This window comes from Fulmarus glacialis, unplaced genomic scaffold (assembly GCF_000690835.1).
Source record: "Fulmarus glacialis isolate BGI_N327 unplaced genomic scaffold, ASM69083v1 scaffold12968, whole genome shotgun sequence".
Lineage (NCBI taxonomy): Eukaryota > Metazoa > Chordata > Aves > Procellariiformes > Procellariidae > Fulmarus > Fulmarus glacialis.
In genome coordinates, this window is record NW_009230495.1 from 42056 (window position 1) to 67603 (window position 25548).

A 25548-nucleotide genomic window follows, 5' to 3' on the forward strand; every position below is an offset into this window, starting at 1 on the left:
TGTTTCCCGTAAATGGATGTTGAAATCTGTTCAGGTTAAAGGCCTTTGGGTTCAGTCTGTTTTCTTTGCTACAGCAGCAATGCGATGCAAGAACAGTTGCGTCCTGTTTAAGTACAGTCTGTCTGATTTGCTGCTGCAGCTCTCTGCCTCTCACGGGTAGGTTTCCTTGCAGAGGGTCATGGACTGTGTGAGGCAATGGGGAGGGCATCTGGTGTGACTTGGCCCAAGGCAAGAGCACTGAAGCTTCAGTTCAGATTGTTCTTTATCAGTAATTTCATGTCCTGGTTTGCACTGCAGGGAAGGAGAGGAGTATGTGCATGTGCACCTGTGTGTTGGGAAGGGAATTTAAGGGGTGTGCTGTGTCCCTGTTGCTTGTGGTGAGGTGCAAGTGGACCTCACAACACTTTCCTGCAAGGGCACCCCGGAACAAAAAAGAACGTAAGCAAAAACAGGCGTCAACAAAATCCTGATTTCCTATAGACTGCATTAGTCCTGCAGAATTTTGTGCCCAAGGAAGAACTCTTCCTGACCTGGCTCTTCTTTGTCTCCAGAGCTGTAAGAGGTGATAATCCTTCTTTAAATTCTACAACAAAGGCATGACGGGATGTTGCAGGATAAAAATGTGAACTGAAGTGGCTGTGACCCTGAATCCTTGCAGCCATGCTCAATCTGTCAGCCACGTTGGCTGGTGCTGCGATATCAGGGATGGTGACAAAAACACAGAGCAGCAGCGTTCTCCTGGGGCGGTGCTGGATGCAGTGTCCCAGCATGAGGCTCTGTGGTTGTGAGTAGCCTGTTTTCACCGAGGGCGTTGCTAGTCCTTAGCAGAACAGCATGTTATCTTGTGTCTTCCTTCTACAGAACAGGCTGTCCAGATAATTGCCTGTTTCCAGCCTTGTGCTACAAAGAGCAAAGTGGTACCACAGAGCTTTGGAAGTCTCTGGGTTTGGATGTGTGATCCAAAACCAGTTTTAAAATTATGGTTTTCCTTTCAGTATCTAAAGCTGACTGTAGAATACTTGTGGGACAAGGGAAGGGTAAAGAGCAGACTTGGAGCAGGGCAAATGAAAGGTCAGGAGGAGTGCGTAAGAGTTGGGAAGCAAGAGACTGCCCAGCTTGATGTCCTGCTTTTACTGTATGTCTTAGCCATGCCCCATGTGTCTTTGCGGGGCTGCATGGAAGGAATTGTCACAGGTGATTTTTAGGGCAGTTTGAGGGAGTTAAATGTCAAACTGGTGTGAGCACTTTGGAAAAATCCTTCATTCAAAATGATGCAGAGTCCCCCTGTACCATTTGATCCAGTGGAGAAGTGGGTGCACAGGGTGGGAGAAAAAGGGCAGTGTCTGTTATGTGATTCCTGGCACATGATCCCAGGGTCCCAGCTGCACGGTTTGGCACTAGTGGGCTGACTAAAGTACGGCATCTTATTAACAAGTGTGTCCAATGATATATAAATGTCCTAACAAACTTTATCCTTCGCCATTCAGTACATGGTAGCGGTTGTCATTAAGATTGTATCTAACAACACGTAAGGGTCTGTGCCAGCTCCAGCCTGCTCCATTCAGCGCTGAGTGGAAGTGGCTGTCAATGAACATTTTATGCAGGAACAGTTTTAACTCGGTTTCAATGGTGGCAGCTTGTGCTGTATGTAAGGATAATGCTAATTAATTTCACGTTTTTCTGTCTCCAAACCAGCCTGTGCACAGGCTTTTCCCTAGTTAGCACTGCCTCTGATTTTTAGGAGAGGCTAAGATTGAGTTTTACAGTTCAATACAATCTCTTCAACTGGAAAAAAATGCTTGTTTTTACAAGAATTTCAGAACTAGTTCATTTGTTCAGTTTGCTGGAGATCCATTAGTCTTGACATGCAGGAGACTATGTAGATGCTGTTAGTGACTTGATAATTGGACGTGTAAAATATGTTTCTGCAAGGCTTGGGAAGGCTGCATATCTTCTGTGGGTGCAGTTTTCAAGGTATGTAACTTGTCCTTTTGCACTGAGCTTTCGGTCCTCTTCATGCATAGATATAGATTTGTCCTATTGTTGCTTCCTACCTGTGCAATGTATGAAGCGCACACCAGAATTCACGGCAGCAGCTTCATCCAAACTTGCTGCATCACAGTAGGACACTGGATGATCCTTGAAGTGTATTTTCTGCTACGTTGCCAAGATGTTATTCACTGAAAACAAGTCAAACAGCTTCTATGTAAATTTATATAGGCACTTTATACAGTTATCATGGTCTTAATCCTGTAGAATGGAACAAGTTTCAGCTCTTGACTGTGATTAACTGCGCTGCAGACAGTCCCTGCAAGGCCACGGGCGGGCTGTGCCAGTGCTGGGAGAGCTTGCACAGCTAATGTTGGTTTATGGTAGATAAACATGTGTGAAGTGACTTGCCCTTGGCATCACATATAGGCAACAGCAGTGCTGAGCACAACTGGGGTACAACTATTTCAGCCTTGTATGCGGTTTTTTTAAGCAAACTTTGAAAAAATCAGCCTCAGTAGTCAGGTCATTAGGCTCCAGCATTTGTCTGAATTGATATAAAGGTTGCAAAAGATAGCTAGAATCCCATTCAAAATAAACACTTGATGCTTTTAAGTATGGAAATTTGACTGTAGCTCACCTCCTAATAAATCTTATAGGAACTGGACAACTGGAAAAATAGAAATCTTTAAGTTACAAGAAGGTGGTTGGAAGAAGCTTAAGAATCAAATGATAGAGCTGATAAGAAAAATATATCTGTCACTAAAAGTGAATTATAGCTTAGAGGATGGTAAAAACTAAATCATTAAAAGTTGTAACGTCCTCTGATGCTTTAAGTGAGAGCCTTATGCCTAGCGTGCAGAAAATCAGTTGAATTAGTACTTGAAAGGAAAACAATAAAGCATCAAAATGAAAGTAGTGCTAGTCTAACTGGCATGGTTTCTTACATGGAACCGCCATGTCAAACCTTGCTTCCCTGCTAAGATAGCAATACGTCTGAGAAGTGAATAGAGGTCAGAAGGTTAAATATATTTTGCAGTGGGATTTCCGTCGACTTTGTCAAAAGCTCCTGATCATTTTTAGTTTCTCCAGGAAGCAGTCAAGTATTAAAAAACAAACAAAAACAAACATTCAACAAAAAAACCCAGAGAAATGGGAGGAGAGGGTGGAAAAAGGGTCAGGTTTTCCATGGGGTTGGCGAGAGGTGATACCACCTCAAGAATGCTATGTTGTGCCGTTATCACTGACCCCTGGCAGGGGTGGCTCCATTGCCTGGTGCCAGATGGTACTGTGCAGCTCGGTGCTGCCAAATGCAAAGCTGCAGACATCAGACAGAAGGAATTCGTAACCCTGCTCACAAGGAGTCCAAATTCAACCATGTTGCCCGAGGCAAAAGAGGGTGCTGGAGTCGGTGTGGACTGCGCAATTAATGCCTCTGCTCCACACGCAGCTTTGTAAGAGTAATTAGCAAGGGGCTGGAGAGGAGGGTGAAAATGTTATCCATAAGGGATTTCATGATGAAAATCATGAAAAGTTTACCCAAGCCACATTGTTTGAAGATGAGCCACTGATCGATTAAAAAATGGTGTTTTTAATAATAATTGTTGGGTGAACAATCCTGCATTCAGTCTCCAAAAGGATACTGTAAAATTAAAGTGGACACAGAACAAGGTGTCAAGAAAGATACAAAGCAACAGAGGAAATATCCTAGACACGACTGAGTTTGTTACTTAGGAAAAAAGGTGAATCGTAATGGAATGTCTTCTCTCTACACATACAAATAGTAAATAAGTTGGCAGCTTTCATTCTCTCTTCTTTAGAATTCAGTAAGTGAAGGTTTGGTGGGACTGGTTTTGCACAGTACTGTGGAGTTAATTTTCAGAAATCTCACAAGACTCAGAAGAATTGAAGCAGCGTGCAGAGATGACTCTTGTTTTGACTTTTTGTGGGTCTCTGGTTGTATGCGCTCTACGATTTCTATGTGTAGTTAGTAAGCTCTTTGGAGCAGGTTGTGCTCCGCCCTGTGTTTATGTATGACCTGATGCTTTGGGATTCTACTTCAGGCTTAGAATTTGTAGGTGATACAACAAAACCATGCTAATTGTTGGAGGCGATGCTTGCAACCAGGTGGTTTTGCACTGGAAGCAGGAATTCTCATCTTTTTGTTCTGAAAAATACAATGAATCTTCCCCAAAGCTGTATCATGGCAATGTATAGCCAGTAATGTTTTCTGGAGAACATAAGAGTTTAGTAGAGTTTCGATGCATTTCATTACTGATGCTGAATGGACTTGCTGAAATATCTGCAGGATTCTGTGAGGGTACAAACAGCCAACATACCTAAACTAATTATTAAAAGCTGTTTTTTTACTCTCAGTAAAAAAGCTTAGAGGGGTTCAAAGCTGAATTCACTGCTGGGGCACCCGTTTAAGGAACTTGGGTGGAGGGGGATAGTGGGAAGTGTTAAAGGTGCTAATGTTCCTTGTATCCACTTTTGTACTGATTTCCCTGTTCTTTCCACTCCCCAAAAAAGGACACCCTGTATGCCTACCCCTGTGGCTCTGACCACACTCCCAGCCCTATGGCCAGCCGGGTACCCTTGGAAGCAGCCCCCCTCCTGGAGAAAACAGAGGCCCGTCTGACGGCTGTGGCAGTGAATGTGGAAGATGGGCACACCATTGCTTTTCTGGGAGACAGCAGAGGGAGACTGCACAAGGTATGATCGGGATGTGACAGGAAGCAAAGAGGATGAAACTAATCAGGGATGCTCAGGTGAAAGAGGAAAAAAGGCAATTTCTCTTGTCCCTTGGGAAGTCAGGTTCCTACTAAAGATCATTACTATCAGATGGTCTCTTCTCACACTGTACTGACTGAGAATGTGAATGCCCCAAACAGTGGTCACGTTGCCTTTGGTTACACCTGCACTGAGCCAGCGTCAGGGCTGGTGCATCCTACGTGGCTTCCCCAGGTATTGCTAGGCACACGCTTCATGTGGCTGGAGTCACTGCATTGAGATTTTGGTGGGAGGCTGAAATCCTCGCACACAACAGTGTGCGATATAGGATGGGTGCCCCCAACTCCTGCTGTGGTACTTTGTCTGCATACAACCATGACTCTCTTGCAGGTGTACTTAGGAGCAATGGGAGATGCACATATATACGCTTCTTTAGCTATCCAGTTAAATAGCATGGTGAGTGGAGACCTGCTGTTTGACCAGTTGCAGGAGCACCTCTTTGTCATGACCCAGTCAATGGTAAGAGCAATAAAATCCCTTCCACAGAAGAGTTGAAAGCATTTGAGGTCCAGACAAACTACTGACGGGAGTGGGGGAGGCAGAGAAACTGTGTCTGTAGCTAAGCCTGTGCTGGGCAGCAGCTGCCTGCTGGTCTGGCTTACAGGGATGGGGACTGGCCTTTTGCAAAAGCTGGAGGAAGCGTAGAGGAAGTCTTGTTACCCTAAGCTGTGGCCTGTTTGTATGTGCATTTCCCTAAGTCAGTCAGGCTGTATTAGCAGTGATGGAGGAATGTGAACTGCAGGCTATAAAAGGCTGCTCTATTGGCATGAAGACAAGGGACTGCAAATTCCTGGGTTCCTCTGTGTTGAGCAGGAACTGTTTGGACAACTGTTTGCATCTCCATCTAAGCAGAAGACTCTGAGCCTTCTGGGTTGGCAAGTAATGTGACCTGTCTTGGTTTTGCAAAAGATTAAAAAGAGAAAAGGGAGGTTTTGTGTGATTAAAACTGTGGCACTTCTCCTGTTTTTAATCAGTTAAAAGATTCAGCTCTTCTTCTGTAGGCATGTAACCTACAAAAAGCAGAAATATGTGAGAAATGTCTTCAGATTGCAGAGGTGCGCTCTGACCGGGTATATAACAGTCTTGCAGAAGAAATCAAGCTGTATAACGAACGATGCAAGGCACTTTTCCCTCTTCTCCTGCTTTCTGTAATTCTGTTTGTGCCCAGTGGCAGTTGGAGGAGAAGAGGCATTGTGATGCTTCAGGCTCTTGGGATATTGGTGTCAGCTGAGTAGGAAATCCAGCTATGCATACTTTATTTGAGAGGATTTGTACAACACCACTCATGTCAGCTCCTTGAGCTGGAAAGAAAAGGATCCTCCTAGCAAAGGAGAAGGCAGCCCTTGAGTTACTCTGAAGGAAAGAACAAACAAAAAATGAGAGTATGCTAGAAAACCACCGCTTCCCTTCACCCCCCAGTGCACTTTGAGATACTCAGAAATTTTGTAACACTTCAAAAGAGGAGTGGAAATCTGTGAGTGGAAGAAGATTAGGGAAATCTGAACTATATCCTTAATAGTAATTGTTCTGTCAATTAAAAAATGCAAATTGCATCATGTACTTAGCAAAAGTAATAGGTCGGGGATTAGAAGTTGGTCTTTTAAAACAACTGACAGTGTAGTAGCTGAAGTGTAGTAGCAGATTAAAGAGAGGGCAAGAGGCTGAAATCAGCAAGGATAGTAAGTTAAAGCAGAAATGTTTTGCAAGTAAAACTTACCCCCGATGGCAGAAGGTTTTTGTTCCACATTGATCAAAGCTTCTTGGTCTACTTTCAGTCAAAATGATAGTTCTGCCAGATAGAGCTGGGCAATAGTGCAGATGTGTTCAGAGGCCTCAGCTGGAGCTGCTGTCTCCAGCTTCAATCATCTACATGTCAAAAGAGATGATCTCCCATGACAGAAAAGCAAAAGAGTGAATGGTATTCAGTCTGTTATTCTTTGATCCATTTTGTCAAAATATAGTTTTATCACTAAATAAAGTTGTCATCTTGCAAAAAGTGTCACAGATAACCCATTAATAGCAATACACTTTGCTTGTCTCAGTGCCTCTGCACAGCCTCATGTTTAGATGTCCTTCACCAATATGTGAAATGGCCATTCAGATGGGCTCTGGAAACTTGTTCCTTTTTTTCTTTATTTTTATGCAATATTGGGGATTAAGAAGTTGAGCATGCAGATGATGGGGCTTGCTAGTTAGGCAGAAGAAGCCATAGACCTGGGTCCTCTGTTGTGTGTGCTGTGTTTTCACTGATTTCTTTCTCTGACAGGTGGTAAAGGTTCCCATACTGGAATGTTCCCTGTACTTGGACTGTGAATCCTGTCTGGCGCTGAAAGATCCCTACTGTGGCTGGTGTGTCCTTCAGGGACGGTAAGATAGATCCCCATTCACCTGCAAGGATTTTGGAGGGATAGTGCTTAGGGATTGTCTCCAATTACTCTCTTCCTTATGTCTGTGTGTCTGTATTTCTATGTGTCTGGATTTAGTTTATTTTTAGTTCCTTTATGGAATATTCTCTGTAACTTACCATTCCTCTGTCTGCCTCCCTAAAACACCGCCAGCAGTCACAGTTGCATGCAAGGGTATCTTTCCATTGCTTTCTGGGTCTTTGGTCACCACTCACAATGCTCGTGTCCAGTGAATTTCAACCTGGTTTTAGTCCGATTGCAGCTCAAACTGCCTCATTTCAAATGTAGAGAAACTATCTTATCTCTTCTTCTAGTGTCACTCTCTTATTTAGCACTTTTTTCATTTCTTGCTCCCCTACTGATGTTGCTTAATGAGACATGGTGTATTCCAGCGTGTTTGTCTGCTTGCTGGCTCTGTCTCCCTGTAGAATAACACAGGAACTAGTTTATGACCCTTGAAGCCCAAAAAGTGCCTACCCATCTATATTTTGGCAACAGTTCATCCTATTATTGAAGGTGGTGGGAGGCTGGGACTTCCATGGCTTGTGTAGCAGCTTCCCCAAGACACTAGCAAGGCCTCAGACAGCCAGTGTCAGCTTGGAAGCCGAACGTGTTCTGCTAGGGCTGCACAGATCTCTCATAGGGCTTCTTGCTATTTCCCTGCAGGTGCAGCCGTCGCTCTGACTGCTTGCGGTCCAGGTTGAGTGAGCAGTGGCTCTGGAGCTTTAACTCTACACAGCAGTGTCTGTCTGTCCAGTCACTAACTCCAGCCAATATCAGCAGAGAGGAAAAGAGAAATGTGAGTGGTGATGATCCTCTGATGATGTTCAAGCATGTAGGAAGTCACCTGCAAACTCTGAAGAGTCACAAGTCTTCCTGTTGCTTTCAGTGGGGTACTGAATGACTGGCACATATTGTTTGCCTCACACAAGGGACTTAACAGCTTGGCTGTACCAGGAGATAATTTCATTGTTTTTTCCGATAAAACTAAATGTCCTTGCCTGCTAAGAGTTACTGGGTATTCTGGAATATTTGATGGCTGCTTGGGTGGGGTCCCTCTTCGGCTTAGTATCTATAAGGCGCCCATGTCTGTGGTTTCACAGTGTTTCTGATGCTTGCTGTCAGGAAGGTCTAAAAGGAGCTACTCAAAATTACGGCTTCAGTCTGGCATCTGAGAACTGGCAGAAAAGCTAAGAAGGTGCTGCAGTGTTTTGAAGTCTGTCATTGTGTCAGGAGGTGGCAAGAACCTGTCTTTTGCTAGAGACTTGGGCAAAGGGGGAAGTTGCCAATTGCTTGGTGGATGCCAAGTTCAGTTTGGGAATGGCAAGAGATGATGAATAGAACAGTCAGTCCTAGGAGGCATTATAGGAAAATGGGTGTGTATGTAGATAACTACTTTATGGGGCTCTTACTTTGAAAAAATAGAACCAGAAAATTAGATGAAATAAAGAAGAATGTGTTAGAGGGCAAATTATTTACTGGATATTATTAAATTGATAGATATTCGTGGCTATCTCGGACTTACCTTCTCTGCGTGAGGAAGAATTTTACTCATGTTACTTTGAAGATTATGAAAGCCCAGCAGTTCTGACAGAGTCAGGAATCATGTGTCCTTCTCCAGATCCCAGCCAAGCACCAGCTTTGCCAACAGGAGCAGGTCAGTGAAATGCTTTAAAATGGAGCATGATAGCTCTGATAACAGTGTTGGGAGAAAGTATGTTGTAGGTCCATCAGATTGCCAGGATTAACAGCCATGAATGTATGTGGTCTGTCAGCAGGTGTTCATTTCATTCTGTCATAATATCTGTTTGCTTTCTACTTGTGTGTCACACACATCCTGTGCTATTTTGGGCTGTTGCCAAATTCCAATGCCAAATTCTGGTAGTTGGAAAGGAGATCCTGCTTGAAGGGTTGTATGAAAATCTGAATGTGATCTGAAATGCAGTCTAGAGCGGGGGCTGGTTTGGCAGCTTTGTCATAAATGCGGAGAGAGAACTCTCTTAAAATACTGCTTTATTATTTAAATCAAACAAAATGCAAACCTTTTCAAAATCCATGCAGTAGTGGGAGAAAGAAGTACATGTAAGGAAAGGCAAGAAGAGACCCACAGTCCTGAAAGTTAAAAATGAATCTGCAATGCGGCATACCCTCAGAAAATACATAATCAGCCTTCTATTACCATGAACAATAACTGGCTGAGTATTGCTAATTGGCCGCTCTAAAGAACCTAGAAAGTTCTCAGTTTGTAGTCTTTGCATTGGATTTTACCCAGCCTGTCAGTGTGAGCTCTGATGAGCTGATCTCTTCAAAGAGCTTGTTCATCTGAAGTAAAAATCAGGTGCCAGTTGGGAAGCATTCCACACGATTCACCTAAATGGCTAAGCAGATTTTCCGTGCAAGTATGCAGCTGGCTAATAGGTCTGAAGCAATCTCCATGGACATAACATGACAGCAGAACCCAGCTAACACACTCATTCAATCTTAAACTCCCTCATTTTCAATATTATTTACAATATTATTATATCTGTTGGCTTTCACACAGCTTTAGTCTGGAACAAACTGACCAGGTCTCCATTCAGGGTGGTCAGGCACAGAGGGAAAGGGCTTCATGCACGCCACTACAGGCAGAGTGGGCAGGATCGGCTTCCCTGTGTAGTTCTGCAAATGTAGGCCTGAATTTAAGCACAGTTGTGAAAAATCAGTGTAGATAAAGCCACAGTCTAGTTCTCATTATTCTAGGCTTCAGATATTCTTACTGACTCCTTTGAAAATCTGTCTTGCTTTTATTTCAAGATTCCATAGATTCTTTACCTATGTTACTTTCATATCGCATCTCTGAGGCTTTACAAGGTGCTTCTGTTTTCTAGCCTAAACTTGCTCATGGATGGTTTGTGTCCGTTTGATCTATTTGTGTTGTCCTTTTGCTTCCACAGCTCTTCTCCCACTCAATGAACTATGGCCAGATATTCTTAGCACAGACTTTTGCCGTGTTAACTGTGCCAACTTTTTCTTCGTGTTCTTTTGTTACTCAGACTTCCTCTCTCCTTCACTGTATTGCTAGCCCTTCTTTGCACGGCTTCTGTGCTCTGCTAAGATGAATTTGAAGCTGGTAACCAGAATGATACACTGCTTTCTAAATGAGGTCTCATCAGGGCCTTAGATAATGGCACTTTCCTATTCCTACTTATAATAATTTTCCCAGCTCACTAAAATATTTGCCTTTTTTCAGCTTTGTTTTAAAGGTTGCATACCAGCTAATCTGTCACTTTAAGCTGTTGAACTCCAAGTTGATAGCAGAAACTCTTGCTCTCAATTTGCAAGTGCTCAACCTCATCTTCTGTACTGTTGAACAGCATTATTGGCAGTCATGGGAAATAATGGCCTTTTTGGAGAAAGGAATATTTATAAATATGGTGTCATAACCCTGAAATCCTGGGAGGTGTTAGTCCTTCCACCACTGCCAAATGCAATCACGTCTATGACAGTAATGGAAGTTGACAGTACTGCAGTGACTCCTGCCTCCAGCTGCGTACGATACCCTTATTTTCTCCTAATCATGGGTTTTCATGCACACCTCATCATCAGCTGTTTTACTAGCATACTGCTTCACTTGTCATCCTATCAGGAACCCAGCTTAGGCCTGACTGATCCTTCACCAGACATGTTAATTGTTTTGTTGTGAATAGACCTTGCTTGCAAGAGGAGGTCTGAATTCTGTGAGAGGAATGATGGACAAGCTTCTTGTTACTTATTTTTACAGCAAACTATGTTGGAGAAATGGCAGCTCTTGGAGTTGAGCAGAGCATGCAATATCTTCCCATTATTTGGAGAACTAATACCCAACTCTAGGATTGGGGGGCATTTGTCTGGAACAAGATTAATTAGCTGTTTTAGCACTGTCATATGCAAAATATCTCCTTCAGGCTCATGCTATCAGCTGCAGTAAGTTGTGACCATCTCTGCAGCTATTTGGTCTATCAGAAAATAGTGATAGTCTCTTCCCAAAGAGAATTGGGCTATCCTGAGGCTTGTAGTTGACATGAGACCTGGATTTAAAGCAGATAAGCCTTCAGTCATTGCAGGTGAGATTACAAGTCTTATACCTCTTCACTGACTCACTTTTTAGTCTGACATAGAACAAAGCTCTCGAGGTGAAGGCACTATGTGAAGGGCATCTCAGTTCTAAGGGTTTGGTTTTCCTTTGGGTGACAAAGGAAGACAATCAGCTTTGAGCCTGGAATGTTACATCTTCCTCTAATATAGAGATGATACTGGAATTATAGCAGATAAAGATGGAGGGATCCTCAGACTAGTCTTCCTTCCCATGGGTTGGCAAGAGCTGTCATAAACTACGCCTGCCAAACTTGTCCAACCTGTTTTTAGTGTCTGTGGGATAATCCAGTGATTGAGATGCTAGAAGCATGGAAGGGCATCTGTCTGCATGTTTGACAGTGTCTTTCCTAAAGCATGCTGTATCTCTTAACAGTATGGCAAATTTATAGTGGCTCCATTTCTAAGAATTTTTTATTTTCATTTTCAGATCATGTCACCATAAAGCTCGTAGTGCGTTTCCATGACATCTTCATTGCTTCTGTGGACTTCTCTTTCTATGACTGTGCTGCAGTGGCCCTGCTGTGGAAATCGGCACCGTGAGCACCTGCTTTTTCTTGTCTGTAGTTATAGCGAGGGTGGCTGTCCCCTCCTGGGTTGTCTCAGCAGCTGCTTTTCTATCATTGTTCCAGGTGCCAGAAGTGTGTGAGCAGTCTCTGGGGATGTAACTGGTGCATCCAGCAGCACCTCTGCACCCACAAAGCAGCCTGTGAGGAAGGAACTATTATCTACAATGAAAGGGTGCGTCTCCTACTCGGTCCTAGTCCTATACGCTCTAATAGCCTCAGCGAGTTGCAGTGAGTCAGATCTCTTCCCAGGTAAAATAGCAGCTGTCAGTCACATCAAGCAAGGAGGTGAGCTCTTGGAGCAAAGCTTCCCCTTGGAGCGACACAAGGCTCTGTGTCCCTGATGTTACAAGGCCTTGCTAGGTTTCTGGGGAAGTGCCATCAGGTGAAGCAGGTCACCGCTCTCCTGGGGTTATCCAGCCTGTGTTTTCAAAGCGAGGGACAAGAGCAAGCTGGCAGGGGGGAGGTGGAACAGATGCCCAGTTTGTGGCTGCCACAGGTGGCCTTGCAGTTTTGTTGGGGGATGAAGGCAGGCAGACCTCCCTCTGAGTGGAGGCGAGGGCAGGCATCTGTGGGAAGAGGGAATGTTGCTGGATCTTCTGCGTTGTGAGCATTCCCCAGTCCCATCCCAAGACAAGGTGGCATGAGACATAGCTCTCATTGAAATCCAGAGGGTGAAGCAGCCTCTTGTGAACACTGCTACAGGAAGTAATATGGAGTGGTTTTTCTGCTTGGGTTTTATTCTGTTTTGTTTCTTTCTCTCTTCTCACCCCACCATGTTGTTTTTCTCTAGGCCCAGATCCCAACCTCAAGTGTGTTTCCTTCTTCAGCAGCTCCCCTCACCAAGTCGTCTATCACAGGCCCAACTGCGGCCACTAAACCCATCACTCCCCCCGTGCGTGTGGTACCGAGCACTGTGCCCCCCACAGAGCCCAACCACATCACGCTCTCTGCAGCCTCAGATACAACGACTGAGCCTACAGAAACCCTCAGCTATACATACTTGACTCTCTCAACTGAAGCAGCCTCTCTCCAAGCTGTCACAGAATCCCCTCTACCACCACCAGCAGACAAACCTGCTGTCACTGTGCCAGAGACAACTTCTCCTGCTGCATCTGTCCTCACCAGCGCATCCAAAAACATGGATCACGCAGCCTTGCCCACTGAAGGGCCACCCACTGCCCAGGAGCCACGGCACACCGACCCACCCACCACCCTAGTGGGTAACGCTCTGCACACGTCTGCAGCAGCAGTAACACCTTCCCCTCATGTTACCAGCTTCAAGTGGCCTCCAAGTACTTTTCCTACCACAGAGGCACTGACATCTGCCATCCCATCCCCCCAAACCCCCAGCCAAGTGCCAGGGGGCCCTGCTGCCTCTGATGACTCTCCTGGATTGCTGGGAACTGAACTACCTGCTTCAGAGCTCCCACCATCAGCTCCCCCAGACTGGCTGCTGGAGGAAGGCATGGAGCTCCAGGACACAGAGGACTGGGTGGATTTACTGCAGGCTGAGAATGACACATCTCCCTTCTCTGCTTCTACTCTTCTGTCGGGTGATGGCGATTCTTCAGAGAGGGATGTCCCTGACTTTCCCAGGATCCTCCACCCTGACCTCGACTATCAGTATGATGCCCCTGAGTTTTGGGAGGAGGTAAGTTGCTGGACTTTGGAATTCGCAGTCTAAGGCTGTAATACTCTGAAACTTTCATACAGGCTGCTGGTCTGGTATTTCAGCACACAGGAGAGGTTGTGCCCTCTGAGAGTGTAGAAGCCGACTGCTGTAATGTGCGGAGTGAGAAGTGGCAGCCTGAGGAAGAAAAGCGTGTGCGAGGTTTCCAGGTCTTGTAGAAGTGTTGCTGGCCTGAAGGTGGCAGCTGCTGTGATGTCCAGCATATTCACAGCTTTCTGCTCTTCGCTTCTTTGGGCTCTTGCATTGCTTTCTTGTAACTTCATGGTAAAGAAGCATAGCCGTGTCTTCGTTCAGGCAGGGCTTGTTTTCCTGTTGGCATGTTAAGCTTTGATTCCTTGTATCAGAGCCATGGAGGTCTTCCTCTCTAAAGACCTGTGTTTGTTTTCAGAATGAAGAGCTTAGCTGGGGTCCAGATGCATGTCCCTGTGTGCAGGGAATCCAGGGATCTTCGCTGTTTCCAGTCAACGTGGCAAGGAAGATAACGCTGCTGGGAAAGAACTTCCACCTCTATCAGGTAGTCAGCTCAACACCATTAGCACTGAGAAACTGTATTAATGCAGAGCACTGTTTGGGCAACCTGTCCGCTGGACTGCTAAAAATACATGTAAGACACAGTTGTGGCTCTGTCTAGGTTTCTCCTGTTTGCAGAAACACCTAGAGGAATGACCTACTTCTGTGATTAAAGAATTACATAGCTGGATTTATTGGTGGGTAGGAGGTCACCCAGAGAAAGGGAGAGTACAGGTGTGCACCAACCTGCTGGAGAAGATCTGCATGCGTTTGGATTAAGTTGCACCTGTGCTGCACTGTAGATGGTAGTTCTTGAAATAAAGCTGATTGTTTGTGTCTCCATAAGCTAAAGATAAGTCATCTGTTCCCTTTCCTTTCTGGCATGCTTATGTTAATGTGGCTATTCCTGTCGTACCTGAAACTTCTGCAATGGGGAAAATGACCCTTGAAAGCTATGTTTCTTGGGTGTGCCTCTGATAAAAATTCTTTGCTTCTCAAGACAGAAGACTGATTTAGTAACCTTTTACAAACAACTGCCTCAGAACATGCAGCCCACAAACTAATTGTTACTTTATATGTTAAACCTGATATACTGCACTGCTCAGAGGAGCAGAGCTGGTTACAGATGCATATCCAATTTTTTTACAGGAAGTGTCTAAGCAATTCTGTGGAAGACTTACAGAGGGGAGGGAGAGAGGGAGAGAGAGAGGGAGAGAGAGAGAGAAGAAAAATACACGTAGTGTTTTTTGAGGTGCACTGCCCTAATCTGTGTACTCCACTCTTCATTTCCAAGCTAGTGTTTCACAGAGACATACGGGCATAACTTCATAGACCCTCTGGTTTTTCTTTAATTCCTCCTTCTGTGCTGAGCTCTCCCCGCACTGACATACACATGCTCCCTTCTAGGTGTTTTGTTTTGTGTTGGTTTACCTTTCATACAGCATAGAGAGCCCTTGAATATAGCATAGAGTTGGCATAATGAAGGGAATGAGAGGAGCACACTGCTTGCACAGTAAGTCGCTTGGTAAAAGGTACTGAATTGGAGAGGCAGGAGTACGCTGTCATGTAGCAGGAAGCTCTGTGTAGTTGAGAAATGGTGCCATGTGTACCGCCTTTGCAGGACCAGCAGTGGGACTATGAGTGTGTCCTGAATTTGGAGGGGAGGACAGTGGTGATGGATGCTTATGTGGAAGGAGAAGAAACAAATCAGTCCCTCTGTTATATCACCTGCCAGATGAACCAGGTGAGTGCTTGGAATACAATACCATTTCAGAGTTCACACTGGTGCTGGTCTTGCTCAGCAAAACAGCAGGCTGGAAGGCAAGCTCTTTGGGGAAAAGAGCATATTTTGCAAAAATATTTGTAGAATATTTAGCACTATGGGACCCTCATCTGTGATGCTGCTGCCTGGCAATACTAGTATCTTCAACATGCAGAAAGATTGTGCAGTCTGAGCCACTCAACCTGTTGCTGCATTTGCTGTAGTACATGATGATGCCGTCTCTGAATCACCACTCATTGCAACCTGCCAGGACGGAGCCACTTCTGCTTTAGCTTGAGGCACTGTTGTTTCTGGTTCTCTGGATCATGACTACTTCTGTGATGGTGGTTCTTTTGTGAAAAGAAAAATGCTATTAATACCAATTTTGCTCTTAGTGAAAGCTAAGGTGGAAGCTAGCCTGTGGATTGTAAGATTAACAGGCAAAATTAGAACAGCCATGTACATCTCTGGATGATGTGTGGGTTTTACTTAGGGCAAGATTTGCAAGCAGAGGTGATACATTTAGTTCACAAACTCATATAGTTAAGGGAGAGGAACAACATAGGCTCTTGTGCACATGAGCCCTGCAGACTAATTGTAATCCTACATCTTCAGCTGTACCGAAATTGCAGAAATGCCAGCTTGAGCAGTTTTATGAGCAGGTGGCTTGTAGATAGAAATTAGCCATTTAGGAATGCAGTTAGGAAGTTAGACAAGTATTGTTGTGAGCACACATTTGTTTTCAATGTTCATCCTAGTGAACCAATGCCTGCTACTCTTTCTAGAGCAGAATTGTGACTGCGTGAACCAGTGAGGACAGGCCTGTGCTGCCCCAGCTAATGCTGCCTTGTCTACATTCACGGGAAGCTCTGTATAGGCTGTATGTGCTGGTGCACTACGCAGGATGGATGCTGATGATTTTTGCCTATTCAGCTGGCTTGTTTGTGACTCTATTAAGTCGTTTGTCTTGTTGGTCTTTGTCTTTGCAGTACAGTTACACAGCACCTCAACTCGAATTCAACGCTGTGGTGTTTGTGCAGAGGCGACGACACCTTCGAGTGGACAGTGCTGCAGATCTTCACGGTAGGAGTGCAACACTTTCCCAGCAAAAAGACAGCGGATGAGGTGGAAGAGAATTGCGAAATCCTCGAATGAGGCTTTTTGCATCTGTAGTAGTCCTATCACAGGGAAACTAAGGAAAACATACAGCCTCGTTTCTGTTTCTTGTCACAGGGGAGGGAGGAGGAGAGGATTCTGTGCAAGATGCCAAGTTGCTGGATTGTTCTGTGCACTAGGGATGTTTGCAGATGCCTCTGAATTTTTCTCCTTTGCAGTGACTTTTTACAACTGCTCTGTGGGACACACTGATTGTAGCCGCTGCCAAACAGCTGACTCAAAGTACAACTGTGTGTGGTGTGGAGGTGACAACCCGAGCTGTATCTTCAGGGGCTCCTGCAAGGAAGAGATAGAAGACCTGTGTCCAGCACCTCTCATTCACTCTGTGAGTAACTTGCTTGCTAGTGTACTGCACCCGGGTCAAGGAGGGCTCCATGCTCCAGTTGAAATCAAAGGGCGGTGAACTCAGAGTGCGAACAGTGGAGTTCAATAATACATTGGCCATCTGAAGAACAAGTCCTATTCTACTGTGATCCCTCTGTGTTGTGAGGATGCTAGACTTCTGTGCTGGCTTTCAGTTTGCTGATAGAGAATAGTAGGGGAAGATGCATTTGTATCTTATGCGAGCTGAAACTGGCACACCAGAAGAGCAGAATCATTCAGGAGCTGGGAAAGGGTCCACAGATTGGATCCTCCAACTGTCCCGAGCCAGACCCTGAAACAGGTTGGCTCAACTGAGCCTGGAGCAAAGGAGGGCAAAACCTAATGATAACGGCACAACAAGGATGGGAAAGGCATGACAGGTTACTGGAATTAATTATTTTTGTCTGTTTATTTTAAATGTTTCTTGCTAACTGCCACATGACAAGTGTCTGTAGCCCTGTGTCCCTTTTGCTGTCAGCTTGTCCTCCCTCCGGTGGCACACAACATCCATGTGCTGCATCTTGTCTTAGTTTATCTTGGATGCTGCTCAGGGACAGAGCTTTGATGTCTGTGCAGCATGCAATTCATTGTCGTACTGATGCTGAGGGGGGAATGGTGCTTGCTGCTTCAATATTAGTAACATGTATTGGCTTGTGCATTCCCACTCTTCAGCAGAAATGCCCTATGGAGTGGTCAGCATGTTCACGAGAAGGCAAAGCGGGGCAATCCTTGCCTTAGAAGTCTATAGTGGATTATCACCTCTGGGGGGGACTGCTGGCAACAGTGAGGTATGGGAAAGAAGGCTCCGACTGTGGTGTTCTTTATGGCCTTTCTTCTGATGAGGGTGCAACCTGGTACTAGTCCAAGCCAGTGAAAAGAATCCATAGCAGTGACCCAACCAGGCAGAGTTTGTAATGGGGCAGTTGAAGGGCCCTGTGCTGTAGATCAGTTGCCAGACTGCAGAGGTTGGAAATACTGTGACATTTACACATGCGCGGATGTCTTTGCAGGTGTACCCCCTGTCTGGACCAGTGGAAGGTGGCACTAGAATCACCATCACTGGCTCAAACCTCGGGCAGAAACATCAAGACATTGCAGAAACTGTCACTGTTGCAGGAATTCCCTGTGCCGTAGATGCTCAAGAGTATGAGATCTCTAGCAGGTAGAGTATCTGTGAAACCTCCTCCCAGAGGCAGGCACTGGCTTTTCCCTTGGCTGCTGACACCAGCCTGAGATGTCATTGCCTTTGCTTTAGCAGGTATTGAGCCTTGCCCATTCCCCAGGGAGTGCCCCTGAGTAAGGTCACTGTCTGATTAGTTACTCAGGCAGTGACCTTAGAGAGATAAGGTTGTGTACAAGGCGATGGCCAAACAGTGCTGGCCGTATACTGACCACGCTGCCAGTACAAAGCCTGGAGGCCAGCCAGATCAGGGAGTCACAGGCTCGGAACCATGCAGTTTCATGGGTGTCTCTCCCAGCCACAGGGTGATTTCAGTAAAGCGAAGGACATGGCTCATGCAAGTGTCACTCACTGCTAGGAAAATATCCTGACCATGTTAACACAGGGTGAGGATGGGAACGCCTTGTTGGAGGTACGGCACAGATTCTTGCCTCTGCTTGAGTGGGCAAACCCCTAGACTGTCATTCTTCACTTGCCAGCCAGACTTCCACCTCCCAGGAACAAACCGAGTGAAAGGATCCTCTCAACCAGGGACAGACCAGGGAGTCCTGGTGGGCCCTACACCACTCTTCTGGTGTCTAGGAGTGCCTGGCAGGTCTCGCAATGCTTGTAAAGGTAGTGGCTAGGAGGAGGATGAGAAACAGAAAGACCTGTCCTGCTGCATCCAGCTAATGTCAGTGATAGAGAACTGTAGGTGGTGTGTCTGGCCAGGGCAGGACCATATAACAAGGCAGTGTAGTCAGGTGTTGAGAGGTGTGACTGGGGAGGTAGCTAGGAAGCAAGGAGAAAGGAATATTTGTGTAGTTGGCCTGTGGCAGGGCAGGTAGGTGGGAGCCTTGGACAAGGGAGGGAGAGGAGCCAAGCAACCAGCAGGAGAAGAGGAGAGCAATTGTGAGTAACCTCTGATCAGAGCTATCACAAACCCATTTTTCCATTCCATGGTAGCAATAGTTGTAGCACCTTTCCCTCTGAGAGCCAGGTAAGATCCTGCTGGGAAATGGCCTGCTGTGTTGAGCAGTGTTGTCCTGTCTGTGCGCCTTGTTTGTCTGGATCCATCTGCTTTCTGTTCTCATCCTAGAATTAGAGCATAATCTTTCTGGGGTTAGCACTGTCTTTGTTCTGTATCTGTAAATCACCTGGCATCACAGGGTCCTGGCTTGGGACTGCACTGCCTAAGTTCAAATTCCTGAGCCTTTTTGGTTGAGGGGATATAGCTGTGAACCTGGAACCCACTCCTGAGCAAGGCCCAGACAAAATTAATCTCCTACTGTGTAGGAAGGCTGGGAAGTCTCCTGCGAAGTAGTTTTTCTCTTAGCAAATCAGTGCTGTAACATGGGATTCCTTGCTGCCCTGTTTTAAATACAACCTGACTTTTTACCTTGTCAGCATCTCCCATACCAAATTATGGCTGGAAAAAGGGCTGGGAAGAATGGGTGGCACAGATCAGGGGAACTGGCTGGTCCAGGAGGCCACTGGCTGAAGACCAGTGCCAGCTAAACCTGCAGTCTTGAGATTTCTTCTGCATCAGACACGGTGCTGTGTGGATTGAGCACTGCTAGCCTGGGGTCACTCCAGATGTGATGGATTTGATCAGCTGTGGAGAATAGCAGAGTTCTTGGACTCTTCATGGGCTTCATCCTGTCTGTCCCAGAAAGAATAATCTTGGATAGGATGGGCCTGTTTAGAACCACCCCCTGCTTTTTTCTGCGGCACCTAATCCAGCTTTTAAAGGTGTTTCTCAATGTTCGGTTGTATATTCTGAGCACGTGATAAGGCTGAAAGAAGGGAGCTGAGGTTGCTAGATGGTTTTAGGACATGATGCAATGGATACAGCTCATCTGCTCTTCCACGGCGTGACACTGTTCTTGGATTGCCCTGCAGTATCGTATGCATCACTGGTGGGAGCTGGACAGAGAGATTTGGGCACGTTGTCGTGGAAGTGCCTGGAGGAGGACGTGGAGTTTCTGGGCATATTTTCACCTATCAGGTAATGTAACTATTGCTTCTTTAGTACCTCTCCCTCTTCTTCCAGTATCTCTGCTAAATGGCTGTCTATTGCATGGTTTAGTGGGCATGGTGGTGTTGGGTTAACAGTTGGACTCGATGATCTTAGAGGTCTTTTCCAAGCTTAATGATTCTATGATTCTATTCTATGAACTTATGGGACTCTGTCAGGCACTTGCTGCTGGTATTTTTATCTGATTTTTCTGGTGTTTGTGTTGTGTGGTGTTTTTTGGGGGTTTTGTTTTGGTTTTCTTCCCCCCCCCTTTTAGGTTATAAGAAGAGCTGCACTGGGTAATACGAAAGATTCTGTAGCCTAGTGATTTTTTTTTTTTTTTTTTTTTTTTTTTGACAATGGTAACTATTAAATGTTTAAAGAAAGAGGAAAAATACAGGGTATCTTTCTGATTTGGAGATTTTTTAATTGATGACTTAACACCTTACTAAGACTTCTGACTTTCCTTTTATTAATTTGCAAATTGTTGCTTGAACATACTTTTAGCTTCAGCAGCTAGTGGCAGTAAGTCCAAAGTTACTGTGCATTTTATGGAGAAATGTTTCCTATTATTTTTAAATACATTTCTGATAACTTTTTAATATCTTAGACCCAGAAACTATGAAATAATATTTAAGTAGTTTTTAGATATAATTATTCATCCTTGCTGTGCAACTTACAAGTTATGTACCTAGTTGCATGTCTCCCTTTCCCATGGGAAGAGGAAAGAGATGCCTGAAGAGTCTTAGGCTATTCCATTTTTGGCTGTATAGAACCATTTTATATACTGGATTATGCTTGTTGCTCTTCTCTTGGTTTTGGTTCTATTATCACCATTTTGAGGCAGGGTCATGAGAACTGCATACTATGTTCAAGATGCAAGTGCAAATGGAATTTTTACTGTGGCATAAAAATCTTTTTTCTTAAATCCCTTCCCAGTAATTCTTCCCACTTGGTGTGTTCTTGTTGAGATCTGTGCTTACAGCTAGGTAGAGTTGTTATAGGTACCAAAGCACTCTTGAATGGGCAGGAGCTGTTTTGAAACTCACAACTGTGTGCATATGGTTGGGTTGCTTTTTTGCTGTAGTCTCCCTGCTCCTTCTCACTTCATGTATCTTGCTCTTCATTTATCAGCAGTGACTTACTTGTGCCACTTTGGTTCCTTTAAATTTTGCTGCAGCAGCAGCTCCTTAGTGGTACTAAGTTTTTGTTACTCTGAATAATTTATCAAATTTCATTTGCCCTTTCCAGGTCATCTACAAGTATGTTTAACAGCACAGGTCTCAACACAAATTCTTAGGGCTCCCTGCTGGTAATCTCCTCATCTGCTAGACAAACAGACAATTTATTTGCTACCTTGTTTTTCCTAACCTGAGTTATTAATCCAGTTACTGATCTGAACAATCCCTTTGAACTGTTAATCCTAGGGTTTGTGTGTGAGGCTCACAGCTCTGCTGTTTCCTGCACCCATCTGCCTTTTGCAGTCTGTGGAACGACTGGTCCCCGATTCGTGGTTCTTGCCGGTGTGATGATCCTCCTCAGTTGCCCCCACTCTGTAAGGTAGCTGCTGGATCCTAGCTGAGGCCTGCCTGTGATTGGGATCTATAGCTTCTATTTTCAGAGCACTGGATGTCACTGAACATGTTCTGCTGTTTTCTTTCCTTGACTTATCCTTTGAGGTCCTTGTCACTCATCTCCTTTTTTTCTCTTTTTTTCTTTTTTCTTTTTTTTCCCTTTTCTAGAACCCGGAGCTGAAATCCATTGTTCCAACTCAGGGCCCCAAAGCGGGAGGAACCTGCCTTACCCTTCTGGGCTCAAAGCTGCTGACCGGGCATCCTAGCGAGATCAGTGTCCTGCTTGGAGACCTCCCTTGCCACATGTAAGATCAGAGCCTGCCGATGTGCTGGCTGTGCACTGCCCTGAGTCCTTCCCAGAGCTCTGCAGGGTGTGATGCTGCCTGGCTCAGCCCTTAGCACCGGCCGTTGGAGCTCTGCTCTCCTCTGTGTTCCAGGAGATCCTTCCCTTGAGGGTCATGGCAGCAACCTTGACCATCTTACATTCCTGCCCATGTTCCCTTTGATGTGAACAGTGCTACATGGCCTCTGTTCTGCATGTCTCTTGACAGGATTATACCCCATCCTGACAGCTCTGCTTTTGCTCATGGGGAACTGCAGTTGGCTCCTGCAGACTAACACTAAGAGCTGCTTGTTCTCTTGCATCCTGGGACACGTACACCTGACAGCACTGCTGGTGAGGAGGTGCACATGCCTTGGTAGCATGCTTCCAGTCTCTTCAGTCTGGACGGTGGCTGTACCTGCTTTTTGTCCACATGCTGCTCACAGACAACTGCCCAGCAATTATTGCTTGCTTAGATAAGGCACAAGACCTTTCGGCATTAAATTTAGGAAAATACCAGAAGAGGTTTACAGACTGTCTGTAAAGAGCAAGGCATAGTACTATAAAATCTGTCTCTGCAGTGGCTGTGTTAATCCCTTGTTCTCTCTTCTGTCTCTCCAAGCCTCTCTGAGATGACAGAGGATCAGTTGGCATGCCAGACGAGTCCCAGCAATGTGTCCGCAGAACTCCCAGTCACTATCAAATATGGGGACCAAGAGCGGAGGCTGGAAGGATCCCTCTTCAGATATACTCTGGATCCCAACATCACTTTTGCAGAGCCACCTAAAAGCTTCCTCAGGTAGAAAGACTGAGTACACCTTCCCCAGGGCTGTGTGCTGAGACAGGTACTGCAGCACCAATGGCATCCATTTGTTGAGCTGCACTTTGGAGTAAAGCCGGGCTTGTAGGAATGAGCATAAGCAGAAGGGTGGGAGCATGGGCAAGACGAGTTAATGAATAACAGGTGGGTAAGACCAGCTACTTTTCTTTTTCAGTGGAGGGAGAGTGCTCAGAGTTCATGGATACAATTTGGATGTTGTACAGAAACCAAAGATCCGAGTTACAGTTTCTCCATCTGAACGCCGGCGCCGAGGACTGGGACGATGGCGCAGAATCATCCCAGACACCGAGTGCCCTGAGGATGCTCTGTGCAGTATCCAGCAGGTAGCGTGGCAAAGCCCTTAGTGGAGCTGAGGGTGCATAAGGGTTGATGTGTTGCTCTGGAGAGGTGGACTTTCTGTTCCTAGGGTTTTCCCCCCACTTGCTTGGATTGTACCAACAGCCTTGGCCAAGCGGAAGTGTCCTCTGCCAGACTGAGAGGTTAAGCACTTTCACAAACATTTCCATGAGTTGGGTTTGTCTCTGCTTAGAGATGTGCAGGACTTGTGATGTGGGACAGAAACAGCAGGGCAGCAGCGTGGAGATAAAGAAATCTACAGCTGAGCCAGAGAGCTTGTGTGGCTCAGCATGTCCATGCTCTAGACTCTTCCTTTTGCATAGTTCAGTCCATCTCTATAGCCCCTGGGCTCTCTTTTACTCCGAGATACAAAAACAGGCAGAGTTCAATGAAATTACCAATCCCACCAATATTTTCTGCTCTCCTGCCAGTGGCCTGAGATGGGTCACTGCAGAGGTATTGATGGGATCATCAAGGTCACAGAGCATGCAGCAGAATTTGTAGAGGTAGAGGGTGTTTGGCAGCCAAAGTACAAGAAGGATTTGCATTATTAGTGTAAATGATGGAGGGCTTCCTGTACATAAACTGGGAGAATATGCTCCTGATGCACATGCATCAATAATAGCTGGTTTTACCCATGTTCTTAGGAAGGCATTTGTGGCTGTAGGGGAGAAAAAAAAATTTAACTCTAATACTTTCACCAAATGTATAAAACATATCCAACCGGATGAAGGAACTTTACTTCTTTCGCAGAAGCATTCAGGCTAGGAAATCAGCCTTGCATTGAAGGTCTTTGGTCCTGTTCTGTCAGAGCAGGGAGATGTAAAGCTGATGCCTCTCCAGAATTTGCTGCCAGGAGAATGTCAGAGCTGATGCCTACTGCTGAGACCTAGGTACTTCGAACGAAACCAGTGCTATGAAAACTTTCTTTAGAGGAACATGGGGAATTCCTCAGATCTTAGATTTTTCCCTCTACAATTAAGCAGAGTTCCTCTGGCGTTGCTCCACATGTGAGGAATGCAGACTGGCCCCAGATTGATCAGGGTTGGGAAGTATTGCAAAGCTGCAGGAGAAGCATTATTATTTCACTACTGACACCTTTTTTGCCTTTCACATTTAGTTTGAAGAACCATGTCTTGTTAACTCCTCCTACCTGATCCTGTGCAAAACTCCAGCCATTAACCTGCTGTTGCGGAGTGTCCATATCAAACTGGAATTTATTCTGGATAATCTGAGCTTTGATTTCAACTCATTGCATCCCATGCCCTTCTCTTATGAAGTCAACCCCATCCTAAAACCATTGAATGCTGAAGACCCTGCCAAACCATATCGTCACAAGCCAGGAAGCGTCATCTCTGTGGAGGTAACACAAAAACAAACTGGAAATAATGTTCCTTGTACGAAGTTGTTTCTAACCTGAGTGTTTTAAATTGCTGTCATGCAGCATCCAAGGTTTTAAAGCATTTGACAGGCTTACAACCTGTCACGGCACATCTACTTTGGCCTATGAAAAATGGTACGTGAGAAGAGGAAAAAGAGTCCATCAAAAAAGCCTCTTGAGATGATAAATATTGTTAAGGGCTTCATAGGGCTTGTGGAAACTTCTGTGCTTTTTTATTTTTAATCCTAATAAACTATTTGTATTTGAGATATTAGTACTAAATAAACCTCACATCCTATTCTCAGCTGCTGGCTTTTTCATAACTTCTTAAGATTCCTCTAGAAGAAACTTAGGAGTAAAAGAATTCTGGCAGTAGGAAAGACCTGTCACTAGGTGGAGGTAGGAAAATCATTCTTTAAAGATGATACGGAAGGGGCAGAGTGGCTAACGGTTTTTCTGTACATGCGAGAAAAAAAATCTTTGAGGTATTTCTTTTGTATGGAAAGGTCCAGTATTCATTAAGAAAGTTAATGGCTGCAGCTGGAGATGCACTTTCTCCACTTGCTCTTTTTTCACATATGAGTAAAAACTGTGAGGATGTACTAGTCTAGAAATGTCTAGACTGCTGCCATTGGTATATCTTGCAGAAGTAGGACAATTTGAGAAGACTGAAAGAGAACTAACAAGATGCAAGCTCTCAAAGAACAAGGAGGTTGATCTACCCAACCTGTCAGGATACCCTGACAGAGCTCTGGGCAAAAGCATGAAAATGCTGCTGCAGGATTCAGCTTATAAAGCATTAAAGTATAAAAATGTAATTAACATCAGTCAGCATGGTTTTATTAAAAAAAAAGTGTTAATCCCCCAAAATTAAAGCAGATTTGTATAGCAGATAAGAACAACAGCATAAACGTGTTACACCTTTGAAAGGCATTGATTGACTCACCTGAGTGCTTAGGTTAACTGACATGAGACTACCTTTTAAAATATATACACATTGTGTGTATATGCATATACACAGAGTGAAGAGTTGAGCTTAGTCGTGCTGTGGC

At 45.1% G+C, this 25548-nt stretch overlaps 1 protein-coding gene across 2 annotated transcripts in view; it reads left to right on the forward strand.

Moving 5' to 3' along the window:
• PLXNB1 (plexin B1) overlaps window positions 1-25548 on the forward strand; it is a 38656-nt gene that overhangs the window by 1219 nt on the left and 11889 nt on the right. Inside the window, exons 2-19 of one of the 2 annotated variants that reach the window (XM_009584252.1) lie at window positions 4522-4704; window positions 5113-5241; window positions 7049-7149; window positions 7854-7986; window positions 8688-8844; window positions 11728-11836; window positions 11930-12038; window positions 12657-13517; window positions 13945-14070; window positions 15187-15309; window positions 16317-16410; window positions 16662-16828; window positions 17877-18028; window positions 19928-20033; window positions 21785-21921; window positions 22561-22737; window positions 22934-23102; window positions 24236-24478. In XM_009584252.1, coding sequence (XP_009582547.1) covers window positions 4522-4704; window positions 5113-5241; window positions 7049-7149; window positions 7854-7986; window positions 8688-8844; window positions 11728-11836; window positions 11930-12038; window positions 12657-13517; window positions 13945-14070; window positions 15187-15309; window positions 16317-16410; window positions 16662-16828; window positions 17877-18028; window positions 19928-20033; window positions 21785-21921; window positions 22561-22737; window positions 22934-23102; window positions 24236-24478 — 3276 coding nt within the window. The remainder of the gene's footprint in view (window positions 1-4521; window positions 4705-5112; window positions 5242-7048; window positions 7150-7853; window positions 7987-8687; window positions 8845-11727; window positions 11837-11929; window positions 12039-12656; window positions 13518-13944; window positions 14071-15186; window positions 15310-16316; window positions 16411-16661; window positions 16829-17876; window positions 18029-19927; window positions 20034-21784; window positions 21922-22560; window positions 22738-22933; window positions 23103-24235; window positions 24479-25548) is intronic. The other variant, XM_009584253.1, reaches the window with a different exon arrangement.